Genomic DNA, 24,066 nt, shown 5'->3' on the forward strand with positions numbered 1-24,066 from the left:
AGATCTCACATATGAGGGCCAATGACACTGCCCTGGGAAGAGCGCAATGATGGTGCCAACTTGGGCCAGTGAAGCAATGTCCTCCACAACTAGACTGAAGAAGAAAAGAACAGCAACTTGTCTGTTCCCCTTCCCCCAATTCCCCAATAAAAAATCTTTAAAAAAATAAAAAATAAAGTGTGTCGTAAACCATCCTCCATCACGACAATGCTCCATGACACACACCACTTCTGGTACATCAGTTTCTGTCAAATAAAAGCATATGGTGTGTCCTCATCCACCTTATTCACCAAATCTGGCACCGTGTGACTTCTGGCTCTTCCCCAATGTCAAAATGATTCATGACACGGAGGCAACCACGACAGGGCAACTAAAGACACTCACAAAAGAGGACTTCAGAACTGCTTCAGAAAGTGGAAAGAATGAAGGGATAAGTGTGTTCAAAGCGAGGGGGAGTATTTTGAAGGGGATTAATGGCAATGTGTCTTTTACTCTTTTACTGTAATAAATATTTTTAAAAATTTAAACATTCACCATATTGTATGATCACACGTCATACTATAAAGCTACAATAATGAAAATACTGTGGAACTTACATAAAGACATACATATATACCAATGGAACAGACTACAGAGCCCAGACATAAACCCTTGCATACATGGTCAAGTGATTTTCAACTAGTGGGTGAAGACCATTTAACAGGGAAAAGATAAACTTTTCAACAAGTGGTGGAAAAACTGGACATCCACACGCAAAAGAATGATGTTGGACCCTTACCTTATACCATATACAAAAATTAATTCAACTAGGATCAAAGACCTAAATGTAAGAGCTAAAGCTATAAAACTGTTAGAATAAAATGGGGAAAAGCTTTATGACATTGGATTTGGCAATGATTTCATGAACATTACACTAAAAGTACAGGAAACAAGAAAAAAACATATTCAACTTCATCGCAATTAAAAACTTTGTGCATGAAATGACCAACAGTGAAAGGGCAACCCACGGAATGGAAGAAAACATTTACAAGATCATATATCTGTTTATGGATTACTATTCTTAATTTAATTTCTGTTTTTTCTTCCAACATATATGCAGCATGATTTACCTTTGTGTTTTTTTGCCACCAAACCGAACCTCTTCTCTTAAAAGAGAGAAATGTGCCTCGTGACTTGTTAATCCAAGCATAATCTGTTGAAAAATGATTAAGAAATGTTTTTGTTCTCATGTTATAGTATCAGGTTCACAAAAACAATCAAATAAAAATCATTTCTAAATAAAGAACATGACTAGTTAGGGACAATACAACAATTTATTAGCACAATAAATTTACAAATATCAAAATATGACTAATTTGATCCATTTACAGGCATGAATGGGTTGAAGTGAGTACACTTTGCTAAGAAAAAAAATGTTTACCTTAGACACTCACATGACTTTTACAACCTGTCCCCAACAAAAAAAAAATCCAGAAAATCTTCTCTTGGTTTTCACAACTTTCTACCTGCTATGGGTGAATGAGTAAAAAATTAAAGGCAGTAGCTTTTCCAATAGAAGAAAACAGGGCTCATCTGGAGGCCAGGATATTTCTAGTATGTAAAAACTCAGAAAAAGCTGGAAAAGGGCATTTTCAGTTAATCTTCTCACTTAGTATTCTAATCCCCAAAGTAAGTTAGTCTAGTAAGATATACCAACCAATTGCAATGTATATTGTTTACTTTATTTCAGTATTCATTCAAACTAAACAAAATGAAACATTTATGAAGCAACCAGGGAAATAAGAATACTAAATGGTTATATTAATATGTTAAACAGTGACTGCTAATTTTTGTTTTATGTGGGATAATGAGCTGTGTTTTTTTCTTTTTTAAATAATACTCTCCTTTAGAGAAACACTATAAAATATTTATAGGTGAAATGATACAACGTCTGGGATATGTTTCAAGAACCCAGAGAAGTAGGAGAAAGGAGACAGATAGTTAGGGATAGAAGGTGAAAATTATTTAAGGTGGATCAAGGACATGAGTTGGTTCACTATACTACCTTCTTTACTTCTTTTGTGTTTGAAAATTTTCATAATAAAAAGTTAAACCAAATCTAGTAAAGTTATTTCAGTCATGGGGTTATCAAATCGGGTGGTATTCAAAGTCATGTTTTAAACATGAGGGTGAAAAAGGCCCTCTACCCTGACCTCGGCAGATCATTTATAGGATTAGGGCCAGTCCAGTGTGAACAGTAATCATAGAGGCCTACTGATCATAACATATGGCAAAATAGCTCATTTTCCAATTGTTTTGGAAATGGCAAAAGTAGCAATCATGATTATGTCTTCAATATTTGTTTCCACAGCCAGAAAGTTTCTTGTAAAAGATTGAGATCTTAGATATTTAACTACAACAGCATAATTATGGTTATAATAACAACAAATATTATACTTACCAAATCAGCATCTAAACCATAAAGACAGTGTCTGGTGTTGGGATCATGATCTGGCTTTGCTTTCTCGGATCTGATAAATTCCATGATTTTATGTTCTCCTTCTCCAGGAGTCTAAATACAATGTTTTTTTAATTAAAAAAAATGGTAATATGATATGCATCAGGATATTAAATTTAAAAAAAAAACTTTAGATAAAAAGAGATAATAACCTCATGGCCTGAGAAGTAGATGGTAACTCCTTGCCACGACTTGTCTGTAGAAATTTTCATATTTACAAAATACTTCAGATGTTCATGTAACCTGGCCATGAATTCAGTCCCTATACATAAGAAATTTTACAAAATTTAGTCTGAGAGAGACGTAAAAACAGTGAGTTGCCAGTGACAACAAGCAATTGGATCTGGGTGTCCAGGGTTAGCTAGCTGTAAGAGCTGCATAGGAAGTCAAAAGCTCTTGTGCTTCTCTAGAAAAGCAGGTAATGCTGTACCTTTCCCTAGCACATATCACAACTGTTTCTAATTTCATTGGTTACCCTAAAAGAAAGTTTATCTCACATGGAAAAGTCAGGGAATACTACAACTGCCTCAGGACTATGCTTCAAATATTTTCACACAAGGCAGAAGTTCAACTATCTAACGAGCCTCAATCTTATATTTCCTCTGCTGGATTCTAAGGTTTCTTTTAGGCATGCAACTTCAATCAGATTGCCCATAACAACAACAACAAAGGCAACTATCATTACTACTACTGTTAACCTGGAAAAGTTATTATTAATCTGGAAACTGAGGATGTTTTATGAAAAGCCCCGATGGTCAACAGTCAAGGCAATACAATCTTAAAACACACTCAGGATAAAACTGCTTATTAAACCAAGCATTGTGTGATTATGGTACTTAATAAAAAAGAAAATTACCAGTTAGTAAGGAATTCACCAAAAAGTAAGATTTTAAGATTTTTTTCCAAAGTAAAGGATTACAATAATGTTAGATAAAGCTCTAAGGAAGTACAAGGTATGTTGTTGCATATAAAATTAAACTTATAATATTGATAATTCCATTTATCTGTAAAGTCACAGGAATCTTAACTGCCTTTGGGAGTAGGGCAGTGAGCACTGTGGACTAGAATACAAGCTAGCTATGTGAATTTGGGTGAGCCACAAGCTCACTGAGTCAGTTTGCATACAAATAAGTGGCAGAGCTAGGACAGATCTTCTAAGTTCATTTCAGGTTTGGAATTCTGTGCATGTAGGAGAATTTTGTCTATAGCTCTTATCAACATCTGTAAATCCCTACAGTGGGTCTTCAGAGGAGCACTTAGGACCAAGGTGACCACGCCATCTCATGAGAAGACACAATTGGAAAAATAAAACAAATAGAATCCTAGGGACAAAATAAATAGAAGCTAAAAAAAAATACATTTAAAAATATTTCCATTTTAAATCTCTCAGGAATTGTTACTCAGGGAATTTACCTGGTGTAATGCAGTTGGAATCAAATCTGGCCTCTGTAGGAAGAGTCTCTCCTTTTTCTATTGCCTTTTTAATTTTGTCTTCTGCCTCCTTTGCTGACCTTAAATGTTAAGGGAAAAATTACCTTAAACTTTCTAGAAAAAAGTAGAGCTCTTTACATAAAGAAACTGTTATTTAGATGTTTTCATAACTAAATACTAATTCATCATTTTTTCTAATACTAATTCACATTAATTTATTTAGGATAGGTTTTTATAATGATAGTTTTAAATTTACAGAAAAGTTGCAAAGGTTCAAAAAACAACAGAAGTTTTCAAATAATTATAATTGATAAATATGAGCCTCAAGACTGTTTGGTTTTATTTATTTAAAGAATTGAGTTTTTCAGATAAGGACTAAAGAAATAGAACATTATCACAGTATAAAATTGACAGAACATTACAAATATGTATTATAAAGTAATTCCTTTCTTAACACAGGAAAACAGCAAATTGATTCTAGAATCAAGTTCAAAAGTATAGCATTAAACATTCATTTTATATACACTTAATAACATCAAACAAGAAGTACGTTAAAATGATCTCTAAGAACATTATATAAAAGTAATTATAAAATTGTAATGTATATCTTTGGGTTTCCTCATAACTATGTAAAATGAAAGCTTATTAACATCAATGGCATCAGTTGGTAAAGCTATCTCATTTTTGCAGCAATAGCATTTACTAGGAAGAACATAAGTTTCAGAGTCAGATGGATGTAGGTTTGAATACAGGCACCCTAAGTACTGCCCAATTTCTCATGTAACCTACTCTGGCACACCAGCATGTCACACAAGTTAGGAAGCTCTGCTTTATGTACATTTTCTACAGCCTTGTCACTAGCTCGATCTACTGCTCCCTGTGTAATTCTCTCTGTGATAAACTTTTCTCCAAATTTAACCCCTCTCCTCTTACCAACCTCTTCAATATAACAAAAACTCTGAAGATATCAATTCATTTGTAATCGCTCCAGTGAAAGCCATTCTTTCCTTTTCTCCTCTATTTCTTTGATTGAACAAATGATTAATGTTACTATGTGACAAGTTCTTGGGATGTAACAAAAGAGAAACTCTAGTGGGAAGACAGAAAATGAAACAGTCATGATGTTTAATGTGGCTACAATGCTGAAAATGTTTGGGGCAGGGACCAACCATAAGACTATTAAAGTAATCTAGGTCAAAGATTATGGTGGCCTAGCAGTAAGGATGAAAAGAAGTAAATAGATAGGACAAATTTAAGAGACTGAATAAACAGGACATAGGTGTGAGGAGTGAGGAAGAGCAAGAAGTCCGAATTACTCTTGGACTTTTGGGTTGAACAGCTATATGCATGGCACTGTAATTCACTGAAACAGGAAACAAAAAGAAGGCAGTTTTGAGGCAAAGGTGAGTTCAGTTCTGAACATGTTAAACCTGAAATGTATTTGTGGTATCTCAGAGGAAACATTTAGCAGGCATTTCGATATATAGAAGCGCTGGAGAGAGAGAGCTATCAGAAAGATAAATTTGAGTCATCAGTACAGATACAGTAATTGAAGTCATTGGATAAGATCACTCAGGACCCTGAACAGAAACTTAAGAAATATCAATATTTAAGAAAAAGCAGAAGAGGAGATGATAACAAGGAAACTAACAAGGCGCAGACAGATAGAGTGTGGTTACAATGAAGGTCAAGGAGAAGATGTTCAAGAGACAAAGAATGGTCAACATGGTTAAAATACCATTGACAAATGAAGTAATATAAAGACAGAATTATTCTTTAAATTTAGCCATAAGGAGTCTATTTGTAATCTTGTAAGTAATGGTGCGGATGAAAGACAGATGGCAGATTTTAAGATGAGTAAGAGATATGGAAAGACTATGATTAAAGATTATGAATGGAGAAAACAGTCGTGGTAGAGAATAAGCTGACGGACACTCGATGCCAGCACAGTATTCAGTAAATCCTTGGGGTGGTTATGGTGTACTGGCCCCGATATCCATTCCTAGTTCATCTACTGATACTGAAGAGGTTGAAAAGCTAAAAAAACTTAAACTCTCAGGTTTTCCTGCAGCTAGGTTTCTGGATATGACTTAGATTTTGTCAGTTAGATGCCTCCATTAAAGGTTTGGAAGGTAGAAGTGTGGTAAAACCTGCATGACAGTTGAGCACTGGGGCTGAGAGGTATGTTTCATCAATAGAAGAAACCTCAGTATTCAGCAGCTATGCAGATGCTGGGAAGTGAGGCACAGGGCATTGTTTTTTTGCCAGAACAAATGGAGCAGGCGCACTGGGGCTCTAGAGCTGAGAGATGCAATGGTAGCTTCTTGAATGCTGAATTTTCACTAAAGGGATGTATTCTGGGAGCCAACAGTTCAGGGAGTGGTTTACTAATCCCTGCACCACAGTTAAAGGACTAAGTTCCTGGAACCACCTGTCCTGGTGGGGCATCTGAACCTCTCAACTTTTTTTTTTTTTTTAGCTGAGCCATCCTGCCACCTGCTGGCAGCTCAGCGGCTGCTGAGCTCGGGCCGGGACTCAAACCGCTGTTGCTCAGAGCTCGCACTCTTGAGCGAGCTCTTAACCAACTGAGCCACTCGGCCGGCCCTCAACTTCTTAAATGTGGTAGTAACAGTGCTGCCTACTGGTGGATCAGTTGTATGGTATGTTCTGGAAGTCATTGTTGAAGGCTCACCTAGATTCCCACTGTTTTGGCTCTTAAAACAATTTTTATATGTACCTAATTCTCTGTTATATTCCTTTCTGCTTAAAATAGCTAGGTTTATATGACCTGCAACTTAATACTTACACAGTGGGCTTATATAATGCATTCTCAACACTAGATTTTCTAGCCCATTAACTCCCAAAAACTAGTTTATCAAATACTAGGGGAATCTGGTAAAAATGGTTTCCAGAGCCCAATTTTTAGTGATTCAGATTAAATAAGTCTTGGGTGGTACCTGAGAATCTAAATTTCAGTAAGAGATGGTCCTTGTCGTTAAGGGTTTCACAGAGGTTCCAATACATTGTCTCTCTTCTCTTTTGCTATTTAAATCAGTACTTTACACCACCCTCTTCCCAGTCTCACTGCTAGCCTTCTCCAAAGCTCTGTCCCCCTTTCCTTGATTCACTGGTGTCCTTTCCATTACTTTACCTGCCATTGTGGTGAAAGGATTCATTTTGCTAACGACTCATCAAACATGCTGGACTCAGAGTTTCTTTCCTTCAACTCCAACAACCATCCTAACTTTATTTCTGCTACTCAAACAAGGACACAGCATACTCACTGCTATTCAGAAATATCCCACATGCCCAGGATTTTGACTTTAAAATCCTCTTTCTGTGTACAACCTTTTCTCATCCTTTTACTTCTACTACCCAACTCAAAAGGCTGATAATACATCGCATATCCTAACTCAGCTCTCTTCTACTCCATCAATCCACCTCCTCATCTCACTTGCCCTGTATCCATGTTCAACCAGAGTCAAGATCTAGCTCAGTCTGAACACTCAACAAATGTTTGTTAAGCTAAATTAAGTCAATGATATTCTCATCAGAACAATCTCTCAGTTTACTCTGCAGTTTCTTAGCTAGGGCGGACTACTTGTGGGAACTCTCTCCACTACTGCCATTTCCCAATTACTAATGAGATGGTTAAAAAATCTGTGACAGAGAACAACAGAGTAACTTTATACAGCCCAACATATACTTTGAGAAATGACACATCACTTCAATTACTAATTTGTTTACTTGATTGATAAAATGTGACATTATAAGTATGAGACAGTTCTAGTTCTGGGAGAATTTAAGTAGAAAAGAAACATGAACAGAAAGAAGATGCGTTGTGTTACACCAGTTATTGTTAAAATAATGTCTTTTACTAATCTAAATAGTATTCTAAAATAAACTGTAAATGTTTTACCTAAACCGCCTTCCACGCTGCTGGTTCATCTTTGCTCGAGGAGCCACACCATCCACAGCCATAAAGAACACTTTCCTAGGTTTAATAATGCGAAACAACACCTCCAAATAGTGAAAAATATCAGTAAAGATTTTATCATCTGAAATTCTGAAGTGAACATCATCATCATTGGGATGGGAACACTGATGTATAATCCCATTCATATCCAGGTACAAGTTGTCAAATTCAGGAATCTAAGAAAGAAAGATGATCAAGATCATTATTATAATCAACCATGGATATATAAGCAGCTGGGCAAAGTAGCTGATAAAAAGCAGGCTATCAGGACATTCTTATTATTTAAAAACTGAGTGAACCATCACAGTTGAATAAAGAAATTAAAAAAAACAAACAGGAAGAACTGGTAAGATGGAGACATATGAGTATTACGTGGTTACATGTTGTACCAATCAATACCTTCATCAAACTTACTGTCAGGAAATTAACTACTTATTTAAAATAAGATAACCAGGAAAACACCAAAATAAAGTGCTTGGTTCATTTGGTACTCAAAATATTAGTTTCCTTTCTTCGTACCATTTGACAATAACTCTCAAAGCTTCAATTTTCTCTATAAATGGGTAACAATGCCCATTTATATTAAAAGGCTGTTTTTAACATGGCCATTAAAAGGTTTTACAGCCTTATTGTATATTTGGTTTCACTGAAACAGAGTCATTACTTTGGTTATGTTAATTTTAAAAGCTTAGATTATGCCAAGTAATGTAGGAAACTTTGAAAACTGGTTTCTTATTTTTGATGTGTGAATTAAATAATTTCTAAACTTGGGTAACAGGTGACTACTTTTATAAAAAGACCTTCATGGCTCTGGGTCTCATTTATTTTTCCTCTGTTTAAATGTCTGTGAGCAAGTAAGGAAAACACTACTGAAGCAAACATACATTAACAAGGAACCGAAATGGACACAACTTAATAGTCATAACATCTAGTGAATTAAATAATTTTAGAGTAGTCTGCTTTATATACCAATTATTCTGAATTTTTAAATGTGAAAACACACTTATATAAACTTAACGAAAATCATCTCTGAAACAATTATTCAAGTTTTACCATATGTACAGGTAACAATACGTTTTCCTATTATTGAGAAAATGGAATGTCTTTGAGTTTTGGGAGTGAAAAGTTTTGGCCTCAGGATCAATGAACACTATAATAACATTTTTATAAAATACCCATTTGTACTAAGTATCATATTTAAATGTCGTTACTAAATAATAGACTCAACTGAAATGACAATTGTGATCATGAGGTGTTTTGTGTTTTTTTTTTAATTATTATTTTTTATTGTGAAATACACATTTTTTAGAATTAGTTTCAGCTGTACAACACAGTGCAATAGTTACACTTTTACCCCTCGAGGTGACAACCCCCCTCCCCCAATCCGCTGCCCCACTTCTCCCCCCAATATCATACATATATATTACAATTCCCTTGACTCCACTCCCACACTATACTCCATGTCCCATGACCATATATATATACACACACACATATATATATTCACTTATAGTTGACATACAATATTATACAACATCAGCTTCAGGTGTACAGTGCAGTGATCAAGCCGCTACCTCATCCATGATGCGATCTCCCTAGCAAGACATGATCACGAGGTTAAAAGTACATTCAAGATTTACTGTTTGGGCCGGCCGTGTGGCACATTGGTTAAGAGCTGGCTTGGGATGCCAGCTCTGAGCAGCAGGCCCCCAGTTCGGATCCCACATGTGGGCCAGTGACACTGCCCTCTACAGCTAAGATGGTGAACAACAGCTCGACCTGGAGCTGGGCTGCCATGAGTCACTGGCGGCCAGCATGAGCAGTTGGCAGCCGGTGTGAGCTGCCAAAAGCCGCTGTGAGCAGCCGTCCAGAGGCTGGAGACTGATCTGCCTCACCTGGGAAGAGCGCAATGATAATACCAACATGGGCCAGTGAAGCAATGTCCTCTACAACTAGACTGAAGAACAAAAGAACAACTTGTCTGTTCCCCTTCCCCCAATTCCCCAGCGCTGTTCCCCTCCCCCAATTCCCCAATAAAAAAATCTTTAAAATAAATAAACAAATAAATAAATTAAAACTATCGAAATGCCTAATAGAAAATTGATGATGGTATACACATACAATGGAATACTCCACAGTTACAAATTATAATATGCATTCATATTTGGCATGGGATAATGTGTATAATACATATGGTAAAGTGATAAAAGTAGGTTATAAAATGGCAGGTAGATTATTATCCCATTTATAGAAAATATTTATCTACATGTACATAGTATTTGCATAGAGAAGTCAGGAGTATACAGAAACAAGGTGTTACAGGTAGTTAACCCTGGATGATAGAATTTCAGTTGCTTTTAACTTGGGCAATTCCACAACAAAAAAACAAAGAATCCAATTAAAACTGGGCAAAGGACCTGAACAGACACTTCTCCCCAGAAGATATACAAACGGCCAACAGATATATGAAAAATGTTCAACTTCACTAGCTATTAAGGAAATGCAAATCAAAACCACAATGAGCTATCACCTCACACCAGTTAGAATGGCTATCATCAAGACAAATAATAACAAGTGTTGGGAGAAGCTGTGGAGAAAAAGGAACCCTCATACACTGTTGGTGGGAATGAAGATTAGTGCAGCCGCTATGGAAGGCAGTGTGAAGGTTCCTCAAACAATTAAGAGTAGAATTACCATATGACCCAGCAATCCCTCTCCTGGGATTACCCAAAAAATCTGAAAACATTTATCCATAAAGATATATGTACCCCGATGTTCATTGCAGCATTATTTATGGTGGTCAAGACATGGACACAACCAAATAGATGATTAGATAAAGATGATTAGATAAAGATGTGGTACATATATACAATTTAATATTACTCAGCCATAAGAAAAGATGAAATACTGCCATTTGCAACAACATGGAAGGATCCTGAGATTATTATGCTAAGTGCAATAAGTCAGACAGAAAAAGTTGAGAACCATATGATTTCACTGATATGTGGTATATAAAACTGAAAACAACAAAGGAACAAGAAAAACAAATGAAGAAACAAAACCTCATAGACATAGACAATAGTTTAGTGGTTACCAGAGGGTAAGAGGGAAGGCGGGTGGTAAATGAGGGTAAAGGGGATCAAATATATGGTGATGGAAGGAGCACTGACTCTGGGTGGTGAGCATACAATGTAATATATAGATGCTGTATTATAGAAATATACACTTGAAACCTATATAATTTTACTAACCATTGTCACCCAAAAAAATTTAATTACATAAATAATTTCAGTTGCTTTTTACTTTCCTCTAGACTATATAACAGCTTTTACATCTTTCTCTATTATATGAATTTTTATATAATGAGCACATCTTACCTTTATAACTTGAAAAAAAACTACAATTTTCCTTTTAGAAGTTTTTTAAATTCTTAGATTTCAGGTAAGAAAGATACAGAATGATAAGTAACCATCAGCCAATGCAGTAAAGAGAATAAGAACACACAGTAGAATCATGTTCCTTCACAAAGAAGTAATACTGAGTTATTTCACCTGCAATAACTAGAAATTATAATAATAGAATAGAAATTTCAAGGTTATCTTACATTTTCCCCTCTCCATATCTAATTAGTCACTGAGGGGTTTTTTTGTTTGCTTGTTTGTTTTTTGAATTTAACATTCAACATGTTTGTAGACTCTTACCCTCCTATCCATTCCCATAATTTCAGGCAATTTCATCTTTTTCTCCATCCTGATTGTCTGCCTTAGTTTTCCGACTGCACTGTTTGCTTCCAGGTTTCTTTCTCACCACAATTTAGCCAATTTTCTAAAACATAATATGACCATGTTGCTTCCTTATTTAAACCCATACACTAATACAAGTCCTAAGTACCACAAAAGGTCCTGTATGATTTTGGCTGCTAGCTTTCCCACCAATCCCATCTTCTTCCCTGTTTCCATATATATCTTACAAGCTAACTACAGTAAATTACTCACAGAACGCTACCTGTGTTGGGACTATTTCAAACCTCTGTGGTTTACTGATCTTGTTCCTACTTTCAGAAATGCTTTTCTATCCTTCTTACTCCTCCCTTCATTGATCTTGTAGATTCTGACTGAGCTTTCAAGATCTAGCTCAGGTATCTTGTCTGGAAGCTTTCCCTTCCTCACCCAAGAGGAAACGATGCTCCTTTTTTTTTGCCATATCTTATTTGGTTTTGTGTTCTCAATAAATACAAGAATGTCAGGCACATAGTAGGTGCCCCATACATTTTTGTTGAATGCTTTTAAGTGTAATGTCTGTTCTTCCCTGCTGAACTGCAAACTCTTCAAAGCAAGGTCTCTGCTTTGGTCACGTTTAGAACTCTTGGCACACTGCCTGACACGAAGGAGCAAATCAAAAATATTTATTGAATAAGTTAATAAACAAATAAAGCTTGCCCTTTGTTAAATGGTACATGTAGCCTATGCCACTCACTTGGAATACACATTCATACTGCTTTAAAATGTGGTTAAGTATTAATATCTTAGTATCTAATCTTCTCAAAACACTAGTTTCTTTTTGTTAGTATAACTTTGTATCCTATTTAGTGTTGTTGCAAAATGCCTTTTACATAAAGACAGTATCTATTTGACTTTCATGAGAGCTGATAATTATTTTTCTCTAGTTCTTTAATACTACTTATCTTAAACAACCCCAGTTTCGTTGCTTCAAGTCATTTTTAAATATTGTTTTAAAACATACTGATATACTATACATTTTAAATAAATTATTTGGATATACACGGTTTTTTATATAGCATGTATGTTTTACAGACTGTGTGACATGCTATAGTTTACAAATTTATTTACTTGATACATATTTACTGAAGACCTACTACATGCCACACATTGTGCTAGGGGCTTGGAAATATAGTCAAGACAGCAGTACAGTAAATACAGTAAAAGGTAAGACAGATGAACTCCCTACATAAGAGCAAACACTTTAAAACAGAAATTGTAGCTTCTGTTCCCGATAATTTGAAATTTTAGGTTTGCAGATTCAAGAAGCAATTCTTAGCAAAAAGCATAGATGACTAGTTTTAAAAGTCCAGGCTCTACTACAAAATGTGAATGCACTGAACACTACTGAACACCACTTAAAAATGACTGAGATGGCAAATGTTATGTTATGTATATTTTACCACAATTTTTTTTTAAGTGCAGGCTCTAGAGTATACCTTGTCAACAAGAACAACACAGCTCCTGAGGGCCCGAAATTGTTGGGGGGTGGGGTGCATAAAGAAGTGCCCCATACATAAACAGATAGTTAGAGCTGTGTTATTAAACTTCCGTGAGGAGAGTGCTAAAGAAAAAAGCAAGTCTAATGAGCCGCCTAGTGGAGGGACAATGAAGAAAGGTTAAGAAACATTGCTATAGAGCAATTCTGCTTATGCCATTTCAAATTCAACACTTACTTTACCTTGGGTGTGACTCAAGTTTCTGTGACTCAGTTTTCTCAGCTACAAAAGGGAGATAATAATTCTAGGACTGTTATAATTAAATAAGTGAACGTATATAAAACACTTAAAACAGTGTTTAGTACATGACAAGTGCTTAACAAATCTTAGCTATTATAAGAGCACTGTACTGGATTTTAATCACAAGGAGAACTGACTATGCTCTTAAGTGTTTATAATCGTACTTATACGACATTTGTTTTCATCAGATACAATATATATGGTCCTCATTAGAACTTAATCTCTACTTTTTATTTATCCATATTACTCATTTATTAAATCAGCAAATTTTAACTGACCAACTGCTATGTGCCAGACACTGTGCAAGAAATAAACCACATAAGAAACAGACAGTTCCTGTCCTTAGGTATAATAAAGTAAGGGAAGGCAGACGGGAAGTCAACAGTAGCAATACAATGCACCTTTTGCATAGAGCAAGGACTATTTCTAGGAATTCATTTGAGGTTGCAAAATGATGATATATATATTTTTTTGTATCAGTTGGAATACTTTTACAGAGACCATTTTACCATTTGGTTATCCAGTGGAACAAGAAAGGTAGAACAAAATGCTTAATTTTTTCCCCTTTATTTACAAGTTTTCAAGATTAGGAACCATCCCTATCACCTTTGGAAGAAGATCCTTTTTTTAAGTACCATGAAGAACTCAAGGACTTCCGTATATTTAATGGGTTTGAATCTGTTTTATTATTATTGCTGAGGCTCAAACTGTCCAATTTGGGGCTACTGCAAGCCTTTTCAGGATGTCTCTTCAAATCCTTTGACATGTCTTCAGTAGCTTCCCTGCTATATGGTGTTATGACAGAAGTTTCCAGGCTAAATACTGCCTGACAGACCTGCTATTTGTCATTTCTCCAAGAAATCCTGATTTCTTTTAGTGAGTGAGACCATAACCTGGGCAATCAGGATATACATATTGCTACTGGATTGATCATTGTTTCTAGGCCTGTTTCCTAGGCAAAAGGGCAGAGCTAGGGAACTTATAGACATGTATGTATATGTCTCAAGTTCATATTGATACTTCCAATTCAAATTTAAGAGCATAGCGTTTTACTGAACATTTTCTCTATTACATCTGTAACTCCTTTTTTATACACCAAGAATCTTGGTGCTCAAGGATACAAGAGATGATAGAATTAAAATACCCTCTATTAGGCATTTATCATATCACTCACATGGATTTCAGAAAAACAATATTAATACTACCACCAATATTGAGTACTGGTAACACGAAACATTTTTTTGCATAAGCTTTCCCCACTCTCTGCATTTATTTTATTTTATTTTTTTAATTATTTTTTTATTGCGAAATACACATTTTTTAGAATTAGTTTCAGCTGTACAACACAGTGCAATAGTTATACTTTTTACCTCTCGAGGTGACAACCCCCCTCTTCCTCCCCATTTATTTTATAGTTGTACTATCTATACATTGCCAAAGCATATAGCCATTGTAAACTAAACTTACTCTCTCTTAACTCTGGTTTTATTTTTATTCGACAGGTAAAGTTCGACTATATATAATGTTCATCACTGGTCCTTATGTTGATGTCTCCCTAGTCATTTCAATTGCCTGAAGTTCATTAGATTCCTTGAGGAAGTGCTCAAAGGAACATACATATTTCCTGAATTCTTGTACACTAATAGTTTATCAGCTTATCCTTTACACTCAAAAGTCAGTTTGCTGGGCCAGCTGAACGGCTCAGTTGGTTAAGAGTTGGCTTGGGAGCACAAGCTCTGAGCAGCAGGGACGCCGGTTCAGTTCCCACATGGGCCAGTGACACTGCCCTCTACAGCTAAGACTGTGAACAACAGCTCGACCTGAAGCTGGGCTGCTGTAAGTGGCCAGTGATGGTGTAGGCTGCAGTCCCTGCTGCAGTGGGCTGCCGTGAGCTACTGTGAGTGGCCGGCAGCTGCCTTGAGCGGCTGTCCAATGGCCAGCGACCGACTGCCTCAGCTGGGAAGAGCTCAATGATCATAATACCAACATGGGCCAGTGAAGCGGTGTCCTCCACAACTAGACAAAAGAACAAAAGGACAGCAACTTGTCTGTTCTCCTCCCCCAATTCCCCAATAAAATCTTAAAAAAAAAAAAAAGTCAGCTTGCTGATTATGTTACTCCATTTTCTTCTGACATAAAGCACTGGTGTCAAAAACTGTGATGGGAACCTAATTTTCTTTTCCTTATAAGTCATGTCTGTTCTTTTAAATAACCAAAGCTTTTTGTCTTTTTCTTTAAAGTCCAGTAAGTTTACCAGACTAGGTCTTGGTGTTGGTGATCTGAATCAATACTTTTAGGTACATGGTACATTCTTTCAAAATGCAGTTTCAAATATATATTTTTTTAACTTCAGGAAAGTTTTAATTATAGTTTTAGTATTTGTTCTATTAAGTTGCTTTGATTTCCTTTTTCAGGAACCCCTATTATTTGTTTTCTTTGCCTATCTTTTTTATTAGTTACTTTCTCTTAAACCTTTGTCTTTTAAAATTTCCTCTTCTTTCTACCTTTTTTTTTTCTCATGACATCATTTGTTCTTGCCTTTGCTACTTTAGGCTCCATTTCTAAAATGATTTTTTATTTATGTTTAATTTTCCCTAAGTTCTGTCCCTTATTTCTGAATTTTCAATAATTGATATATGTTGTTCTTTCATGTCTTATATCATTTTCTTAGTGCCTTTTAGCTCAGTCTGAAATAGTAGGTTACAGTTTTGGTCTGTTTTGTGTGCATATTTTTATTGCAAGATTTTATCATCTAGGGGAATACTATTCTGTTCCTTTTTTCCCTGTAATAACTTTGCATGTTATTTGACCTTGACACTTTTCTGTTGCTCATTTTTATGTAAATTTAATTTTCCTGAACTTTTAGAATGAGGAGGGGTTCAAGAAAGCTTAACTTCACAAGCTCCCTCTTCTGCTGTTTTGGGGTAGTGTTAAAAAATTTGGTGGTTTGGTTGGTGGTTTGTTTTCTAAGATTTCTTGACTCTGTAACCCTCCCTCACTTTCATCTGGACCTTCCTCTTCTCTTTTCTCTATTGTCCCTTTTCTGATAAAATTTCATTTTACTCCCAGCAGTTTCTCCTTAGGGTGGGCTCTGCCTTACAATGGCACCTTGGCAAGTCAGTTTGCAGAGTCCATAGAAGGTAGACTGCTCCTGCCCTTTAAAAACCCTCAGTCACGGCTACTGTTATCTAATTGGTCCTCAGAGTCTTTTAGTGAATATTCCGGAGTTCTCTTGTTCTCAGGTCCATAAGGTATTTCCCCATTGCTTCCTTCCTTCTCTTGCAGAAATGCCAATACCGATTGGGTCTAGAAGCTATTGGTAATTTGTCCTCAACTCCTTATATTCGTGGGGATACCCTGTTACGTGGTTTTGTTGTAATTGTTCTATGGATTTTAGATTTTGCTATCTGATTGCTCTTCTGTTTTTATGTAAGGATTCAGAGATCTATGCTGCTATCACCACCACCACCCACCATCTTTCCAGAATCCACCCCTCCTTCCAACCTCTTTCCAACCCTCTTCCCCCCAGAGCGAGCTTTTGAACCATTGTGATTTAGGCATTCCCATCTTTTAAGTACTGCTTGAGAGAATAGCATGGTAACCCTTTATAACATTTGCTTTTGTTGTTGTTGTTAACTACCAGAATCAAACATTTTTTAAACACATCATTTTGATGAGCCCAGTTTAAGTCTATCCTTAGTGTTCACATCATAAAACTGCCTTGACGAGACTATTTTTGTTCTTCAGTAACAAACTCCTCAGCATGGAGAGAATAAGGGATACTCTCACCAAACCAAATTCTATGCCAAAGAGTACAGAGTAAAAATATCACTGAACAAATTATGTATTATCAAGTCAGCTTCAATAACAATCACATATTTTTTCACTTGGGAGATAAAGTGAATGATGCATGGCAGGTACTCAAACCTTTTTTGAACGAAGGACCAGGAAAAGTCAAAGTTAGTAGTCTCTATTTCTGCAATATACTAGTAACCTTTTTTACCCTCTTCTCTGGAAAGAAATGTCTCCCTAAATCTAACTCAACCCATGTTTAAAATAAAGATAGGCTACCATTTTAAAAATTATTTTTAAGCTTTTCCTCATTTACCAAAGCTGTTTGTGACCCAACAACAAAGAATCCTTTCTGGAAATGTAGCCCTATCTTCAAGCTATGGTATATTTTTAAAAAGATTAAACCATAATTTAATAGACAGCATGAATACAATGCTATCTAACAACCAATTCAATTAGCTATACACATTTCAAAAATAACTTTTTTTTCTGTAAAATGTAAAACGGACAAGAGGTCCACTAAAATCATTAAATGTGACAAACACGTAGCACACAAAGTCTAGCAGTCTAGTAACTGTTTTCTAGTCTTTCTACAGTTCCAATATATCAACTGCATTTTTGGAATAGATACACAAACGTCACCCTGGGGTCATTATACACCAAATATTGTTATTAGTAGTGTTAGTGCTCTAACAATCCGTTTCTCTATCTCTCCCTCTCTGACATACACACACACACTCACACACTCCTCCAAACAATGCCCCCTTCCCCGCCCAAGTGTATTTTGGCTTTTTTAGAATGCGCATGTCAAAAGTCCAGGCGTTGTGGGTGGGGTGCAGCCCTCCTCTAGCTAAGAAGAGTAAACAAGGGGGTTGCTTTGCGGAGGCGGCAGTAATGGTCTGTCAGTGGGTCTGTGGCCTTGGGCGGGCCCAGAGGTCCGAAAAGGCCTTCGCCCGGCTCTGCACAGGGAAATGCACCCTGCAGCTCCCGGGGAGTACAGGGGGGGAGCTCGCTAAAGCCTACTTCCTCAGGACTCGATTTCGGAATCGCGGAAGGCCCTGCCTGGCAGGGAGCTGTCAGAACGGCGGCGCTCGCGGAGGCTCTGCCCACAGAAACGCAACCTGTCTTCGCCCCATACGGATCGTCCCGGTGTCTGCAGCCCTTCTGCTCCCTCCCCTCGCCACCCATCCGGCAGACGACAAGCAGAAGGGAGACTGGAGAGCCCCCGTCCCCAGGTGGAGCGGGCCGCGGGTCCTCGGCCTGCGCAGCCGCTACCCCCTCGCTCACCCACCTGATGCTCTTTCACCACTTCGCTGAGGCAGGGATACCGTTCCGAGATCCATCGGTAAAACTTGGGAACTCCCATTTCGACTGTCAATAGGAACTCCAGTCAGGGCCAAACCGAAACCAAACGCCCCGCCGGGGCCTACGCCGCCGCCCCCGGCCGTCGCTCCGCCGATGACAACACACAGCCCGTCGGATCATAGAGAGCGCCCGCCGGGCCTAGAGCGGCCGGTTTCGAGGCCACATCCCCGGGGCGGGGCTCGAATCCGGCTGCAACTCACCGCCGGTATGCCCGCTGGTGGTCACATCTAAGAGCCGGAGGCGTTTGCTATGTGGGTGTTCAACTCAGTTCTTATGCCAGTTTATAGACCATAAGGGGATTTCCAAGTGTTATGAAAACCTCGCCTGACTGCTGGAAGAATACTGATTTTTGTCCTGGCTGCTTTAGTCTCCTGTGATGCTCATCTCAGTATTTTTCAACACAGATTTGGAAAGGTCTGGTGATTTATTTGGTTGTTTTGTTTGGTGAGGGTAAGTTTTTTTCAGCAAAGTTTCTTTTAAAAACGTTCTTTAAAAATTTGTTGATAAAAATTTCCTAATCCCCTCCACCCCCGCCCAGCTTCCTCCTTAACTCTTAATATTAGGCCTTTGATAGGAAATAATGTGTTTAGTTTTCACATTCATACCTCTTGGCTTATAGTGTTTCCCCCATCACTCTTTCCACCATACAAAAAAAAGCAGAATTCTCTCAAGTGAACTTAAGTGAAATCAACGTTATAAGAAGAGTTCTCCATTTATTTGAATGTAATTAATTGCTTTGTAATTATTATGAATTATTTTAAATCTTCTGCAGGAAAACATGAAAAAATTTAATCACATTAAAAAATTTTTGTAGTTTAAAATCTCATGAAATTTCCAGTATTGCTGCCTTCCACGACCACTAGATTCTGAATGCAGGTGCACTTTTAGTATGGCAGCATCTTCAAAATTACAGAATGTTTATATGGTTTTCATAGTCATACTTCTTGGCTTGTTTTTTTTTTCTCTATTACATTTTTAAACCATACACACAAAAGAGTTTTATTTAGTGAACTTAATGATGTGCTATTTGTTTATATCTGTTTTACTAGACTGTCAATTTCTAGAGAGCAGGGGACATAAGCTCTGTGCAAAAATCGAGCACAGTGCTTTGTTCACAGAATGTATTCAACATAATATTTTTGTATTCAAATGAATCCTTATGCTAATGAGTGCTTAAAAATAAAAATTGTAAAGTGAAATTAGGCTGCCTTGTTTCTTGCAAATACATGTTTTTGGAGTATAAGAACATACGATGTTCCATTTCTCTGGTTATAATACACAGTATATATTAAGAAAGCGATTTATTTCTTAATAACAACATATTATTTAAATATTATTAACAATCAAGGAGAAATAATACCAGTTGCTCTCAGAACATAAAGCAGCTTATGTTGTACTTTGGAATTGAATAGATACAACCACAAATTAATACCAAATGTATTAATTTTAGGTTATTAACATATTCTTTGAAGTAATTTCATTTCACATATATGGGGTCCAACCAAGGTACATTTGGCATAGTAAGTTTTCATCAGTAGCTTCCTGTATAAGGTAATGCACATGTCCTTCAATAGATAATGGCAGTCCTGTCACTCTATTTCGGGTTTTGATTACACCTTGCAGTCTCTGCTCGATGTCAAGAACATGGGTCTTGGCCTAAAAGGAAGAAATTGAAAATCATAAAGGCTAAAGACACAATGACATGTGCATGTTGATCATTTGGAGTTACTATCTTTCTGTTATTTAACAAATGTTAATGCCATTTTACCCCTTTTGTAAGAGCAAATACAAAACAGAGAAGAAATGAAACAAGTACAATAATCTGAGATATTCATTTTAAGGCTTGCAATGTTGAACCAACGTCAGCTGCTTAGACATTTTTCTGGACTGTATGAAATACCAGGGAAATGTCTTCCACATTATAATTCTAGAAAAATAATAACATTAAAAAATCAACCCTGAACCTGTTTCGGACTTAAACATTTGAATGAATATTCTAATAATAGCAACAATAATCTAATGCCTAGTATTTAGATTGTTAGTATATGCAAATAGAAGTTCTAAATGAACTACTTGAAATTCTACACATTTCTCTCAATAAAAAAGCATATCAGAATTCAAAAGTAAGAATGATGTTAGAAAAACAATCTTCAATCTGTTCCAATTATTAAAAATAACTATCAGCAAACTTTGATGCTTCAATTAATATTAGTGAGTGAATTCTACATACGAGGCCTGATAATTAAGTCCACGAACTTGTCAACGCTGTTGCTAACATTTTTTTATATCAGAGGCATTATTCATTATGAATTTGTACCAACTGGACAAACAGTTAACCAAGTTGACTATTTGGAAGTGCTGAAAAGGCTGCGGGAAAAAGTTAGATGACCTGAACTTTTCACCAACAATTCATGGTTCTTGCATCACAATAGTGTACCAGCTCACACATCACTGTCTGTGAGGGAAATTTTAGCCAGTAAACAAATTGGAGCACCCTCCCATCTCACCTGATCTAGCCCCAATGACTTCTTTCTTTACCCGAAGATAAAGGAAATACTCAAAGTAAGACATTTGGATGACATTCAGGACATCGAGGATAATACGACAGCTCTGATGGCCATTCCAGAAAGAGTTCCAAAATTGCTTTGAAGGGTGGAATAGATGCTGGCATTGGTGCATAGCTTCCCAAGGGGAGTACTTCAAAGGTGACCACAGTGATGTTCAGCAATGAGGTATGTAGCACTTTTTCTAGGATGAGCTTGCGAACTTAATTGCCTGACCTCGTATTAAAGCTGAACCTGTGCCAGCGGAGTGGCTCAGTTGGTTAAGAGTTAGCTTAAGGGCCGACCAAATGGCTCAGTTGATTAAGTTAGCTTAAGAGTGCAAGCTCTGAGCAACAGAGCCGTCAGTTCGATTCCCACATGGGCCAGTGACACTGCGCCCTCTACAGCTAAGATTGTGAAAAACAGCTCGACCTGGAGCTGGGCTGCTTTGAGTGGCCGGCAACAGCATAGGCTGCAATGGGGCTGCAGTGGGCTGCTGTGAGCTACCATGAATGGCCAGCAGCCAGTGTGAACGGGTTGGCAGCCGGCGAGAGCTGCCATTAGCTGCCACGAGCAGCTGTCCAATGGCCGGAGACCAACTGCCTCAGGTGGGCAGAGTGCAATGATTATAATACCACCATGGGCCAGTGAAGTGGCATCCTCCACAACAAGACTGAAGAACAAAAGGACAACAATTTGGCTTTCCCCTTCCCCAATTCTCCAACACTGTTCCCCTCCCCCAATTCCCCAATAAAATCTTAAAATAAAAAAAGAGTTAGCTTAAGAGTGCGAGCTCTGAGCAACAGGGCCGCAGATTCAATTCCCACATGGGCCAGTGAGCTGCGCCCAAGCTGAGCTGCCAACAGGTGGCAGGATGGCCCAGCTGGAGAGAGCTCATGCTCCTAACAACAAGACTGCCTGTTCGATGGTGGGCTATGCCCGCCCACAACTAAAGACTGAACTCGGCACCTTGAGCTGAGCTGCCGCCTGGATGGCTCAGTGGATAGAGCGCGTGCTCTTAACGACAAGGCTGATGGTTTGACTCCCGCATGGGATGGTGGCTTACACACACCCGCAACTAAGATTGTAACACAGCACCTTGAGTTTAGAGGCCACGAACTGCTGATGGGCAGCCAGATGGCGACTGGTGCCCTCTGCAACTAAGATTCAAGAACAACAACTTGGCTGGTCCCCTTCCCCATCTCCCCAACACTTTCCCCTCCCCCAACTCCCCAATCTAAAAGAAAAGCTGAGACCTGTTACTCTGTAAGTCTACACAATTTGTGTTAAAGTTTTTCTCCCTCTGTCTCATAATTGTGAATTGTCTATGGTTAAACAAGTATGTCCTGAACTCTGCTTTTATTACACAAAGATAATGTTAACATTTTAATGACAATGAAGAAAACTTAGGGCATTGACATACTACACAGAACTGGATTTTAGAGTACTCAATGACAGTATTTAGAATCACCTTGCAATATCATATCTACCTACACCTCTACTAACCTTTTCATTGACAACTTCCCCAGTTTCATTCAGTGATGCTTTGGAATGCCCTTTTACCGGTTTACTCCATTCCACAAGAGGATCATGTAGAAAAGTCTTTAGGACACTAAAATGGAAACAAAATTATGGTAATAATACAGTGTTATCCTTGTGAAAAGAAATCTTAGGGTAAACGGGGTCAAATATATGGTGATGGAAGGAGAACTGATTCTGGGTAGTGAACACACAATGTAATGACAAGGATGTAGACTTCTCTCCATGTCTACTCAACATTGATCTAGCTAGGGCAATTGGACAAGAAAAAGAAAAGGCACTGAGACTGGAAAGGAAGAAGTAAAACTATCTTTACCTGCAGATGATGTAAAGAAAAAAATTTAAGGTATCTACAAAAATATCTTATCTACAAAAATAACTATTAGAAGTAATAAACAAATTCAGTGAGGTTGCAGGATACAAGATCAATATACAAGTATCAGTTTATTTCTATACACAGCAATCAACAATTAAAAATGAAATTAAGAAAATTCCATTTAGAATAGCATTAAAAGGAATAAAACACTTAGAAACAATTTTTAAAACTTAAATACGAAACTTGCAAACCAAAAACTACAAAATGTTGAAAGAAAGAAGACTTAAATAAATAGAAATTCTATGTGCATGGATCAGAAGACTTAATATTGTTAAGATGGCAATACTCCTCAAATTTATTTAGATTCAATGTCATTCCTATCAAATCCAGGCTGTCTGTTTGCAGAAACTGACAGGATGACCTTAAAATTCATATGGAAATGCAAGGGATCCATAACAGCCAAACAATCTTGGAAAAGATGAAAACTTTGAGCACTCACACGTCTTGATTTCAAAACTTACTACAAAGCTACAGTGATCCAGACAGTGTATGTTCTTTGCATAAGTTAGACATAAAGATCAATGGAATAAAACTGAGAGTACAGAAATAAACCCTTATGTACATGGTCAATTGACTACAACAAGTGCCAAGACAATTAAATGGGAAAAATAATCCTTTTAAAAAATGGTGCTGAAACAACTGGATATGCATATTCAGAAGAATAAATACGGACCCCTACCTCACACTAGATAAAAAAAATAACTGAAAATGCTCAAAGATATAAATATAAGAGCTAAAACTATAAAACACTTAGAAGAAAATATAGGTGTAACTCTTCATAACTTTGGATTATGCAATAGTTTTTTAGATATGACACTAAAAGCACATATAACAACAAAAATAGGTAAACTGGAATTTATCAAAAGTGAAAACTTTTATGCTTCAAAGAGCATCATCAAGAAAGGGAAAAGACAGGCCGGCCGAGTGGAGCGTTGGTTAAGAGCTGGCTAGGGACGCCAGAGGGCCCCGGTTCGGATCCCACATATGAGGGCCAGTGACACTGCCCTCTACAGCTAAGATGCTGAAAGG

The 24,066-nt window shown here is 37.2% G+C and overlaps 2 protein-coding genes across 7 annotated transcripts in view; both read right to left on the reverse strand.

Annotated features, from left to right (window-relative positions):
• XRN1 (5'-3' exoribonuclease 1) overlaps positions 1 to 19,766 on the reverse strand; it is a 175,859-nt gene extending 156,093 nt beyond the window's left edge. For all 5 annotated transcript variants that reach the window (XM_019656937.1, XM_019656939.1, XM_019656938.1 and 2 more), the window contains exons 1-6: positions 18,506 to 19,766; positions 7,848 to 8,080; positions 3,911 to 4,008; positions 2,650 to 2,759; positions 2,441 to 2,551; positions 1,110 to 1,192 (exon numbers count right to left, since the gene is read on the reverse strand). In XM_019656937.1, the coding sequence (XP_019512482.1) occupies positions 1,110 to 1,192; positions 2,441 to 2,551; positions 2,650 to 2,759; positions 3,911 to 4,008; positions 7,848 to 8,080; positions 18,506 to 18,580 (710 nt within the window). In that variant the 5' untranslated portion in view covers positions 18,581 to 19,766. The remainder of the gene's footprint in view (positions 1 to 1,109; positions 1,193 to 2,440; positions 2,552 to 2,649; positions 2,760 to 3,910; positions 4,009 to 7,847; positions 8,081 to 18,505) is intronic.
• A 99-nt stretch (positions 19,767 to 19,865) lies between these two features.
• Positions 19,866 to 24,066, reverse strand: part of ATR (ATR checkpoint kinase) — a 134,974-nt gene continuing 130,773 nt past the window's right edge. For both annotated transcript variants that reach the window (XM_019656932.1, XM_019656933.1), the window contains exons 46-47: positions 22,629 to 22,734; positions 19,866 to 20,235 (exon numbers count right to left, since the gene is read on the reverse strand). In XM_019656932.1, coding sequence (XP_019512477.1) covers positions 20,062 to 20,235; positions 22,629 to 22,734 — 280 coding nt within the window. In that variant the 3' untranslated portion in view covers positions 19,866 to 20,061. The remainder of the gene's footprint in view (positions 20,236 to 22,628; positions 22,735 to 24,066) is intronic.

This window comes from Hipposideros armiger, unplaced genomic scaffold, assembly GCF_001890085.2.
Source record: "Hipposideros armiger isolate ML-2016 unplaced genomic scaffold, ASM189008v1 scaffold_270, whole genome shotgun sequence".
NCBI lineage: Eukaryota > Metazoa > Chordata > Mammalia > Chiroptera > Hipposideridae > Hipposideros > Hipposideros armiger.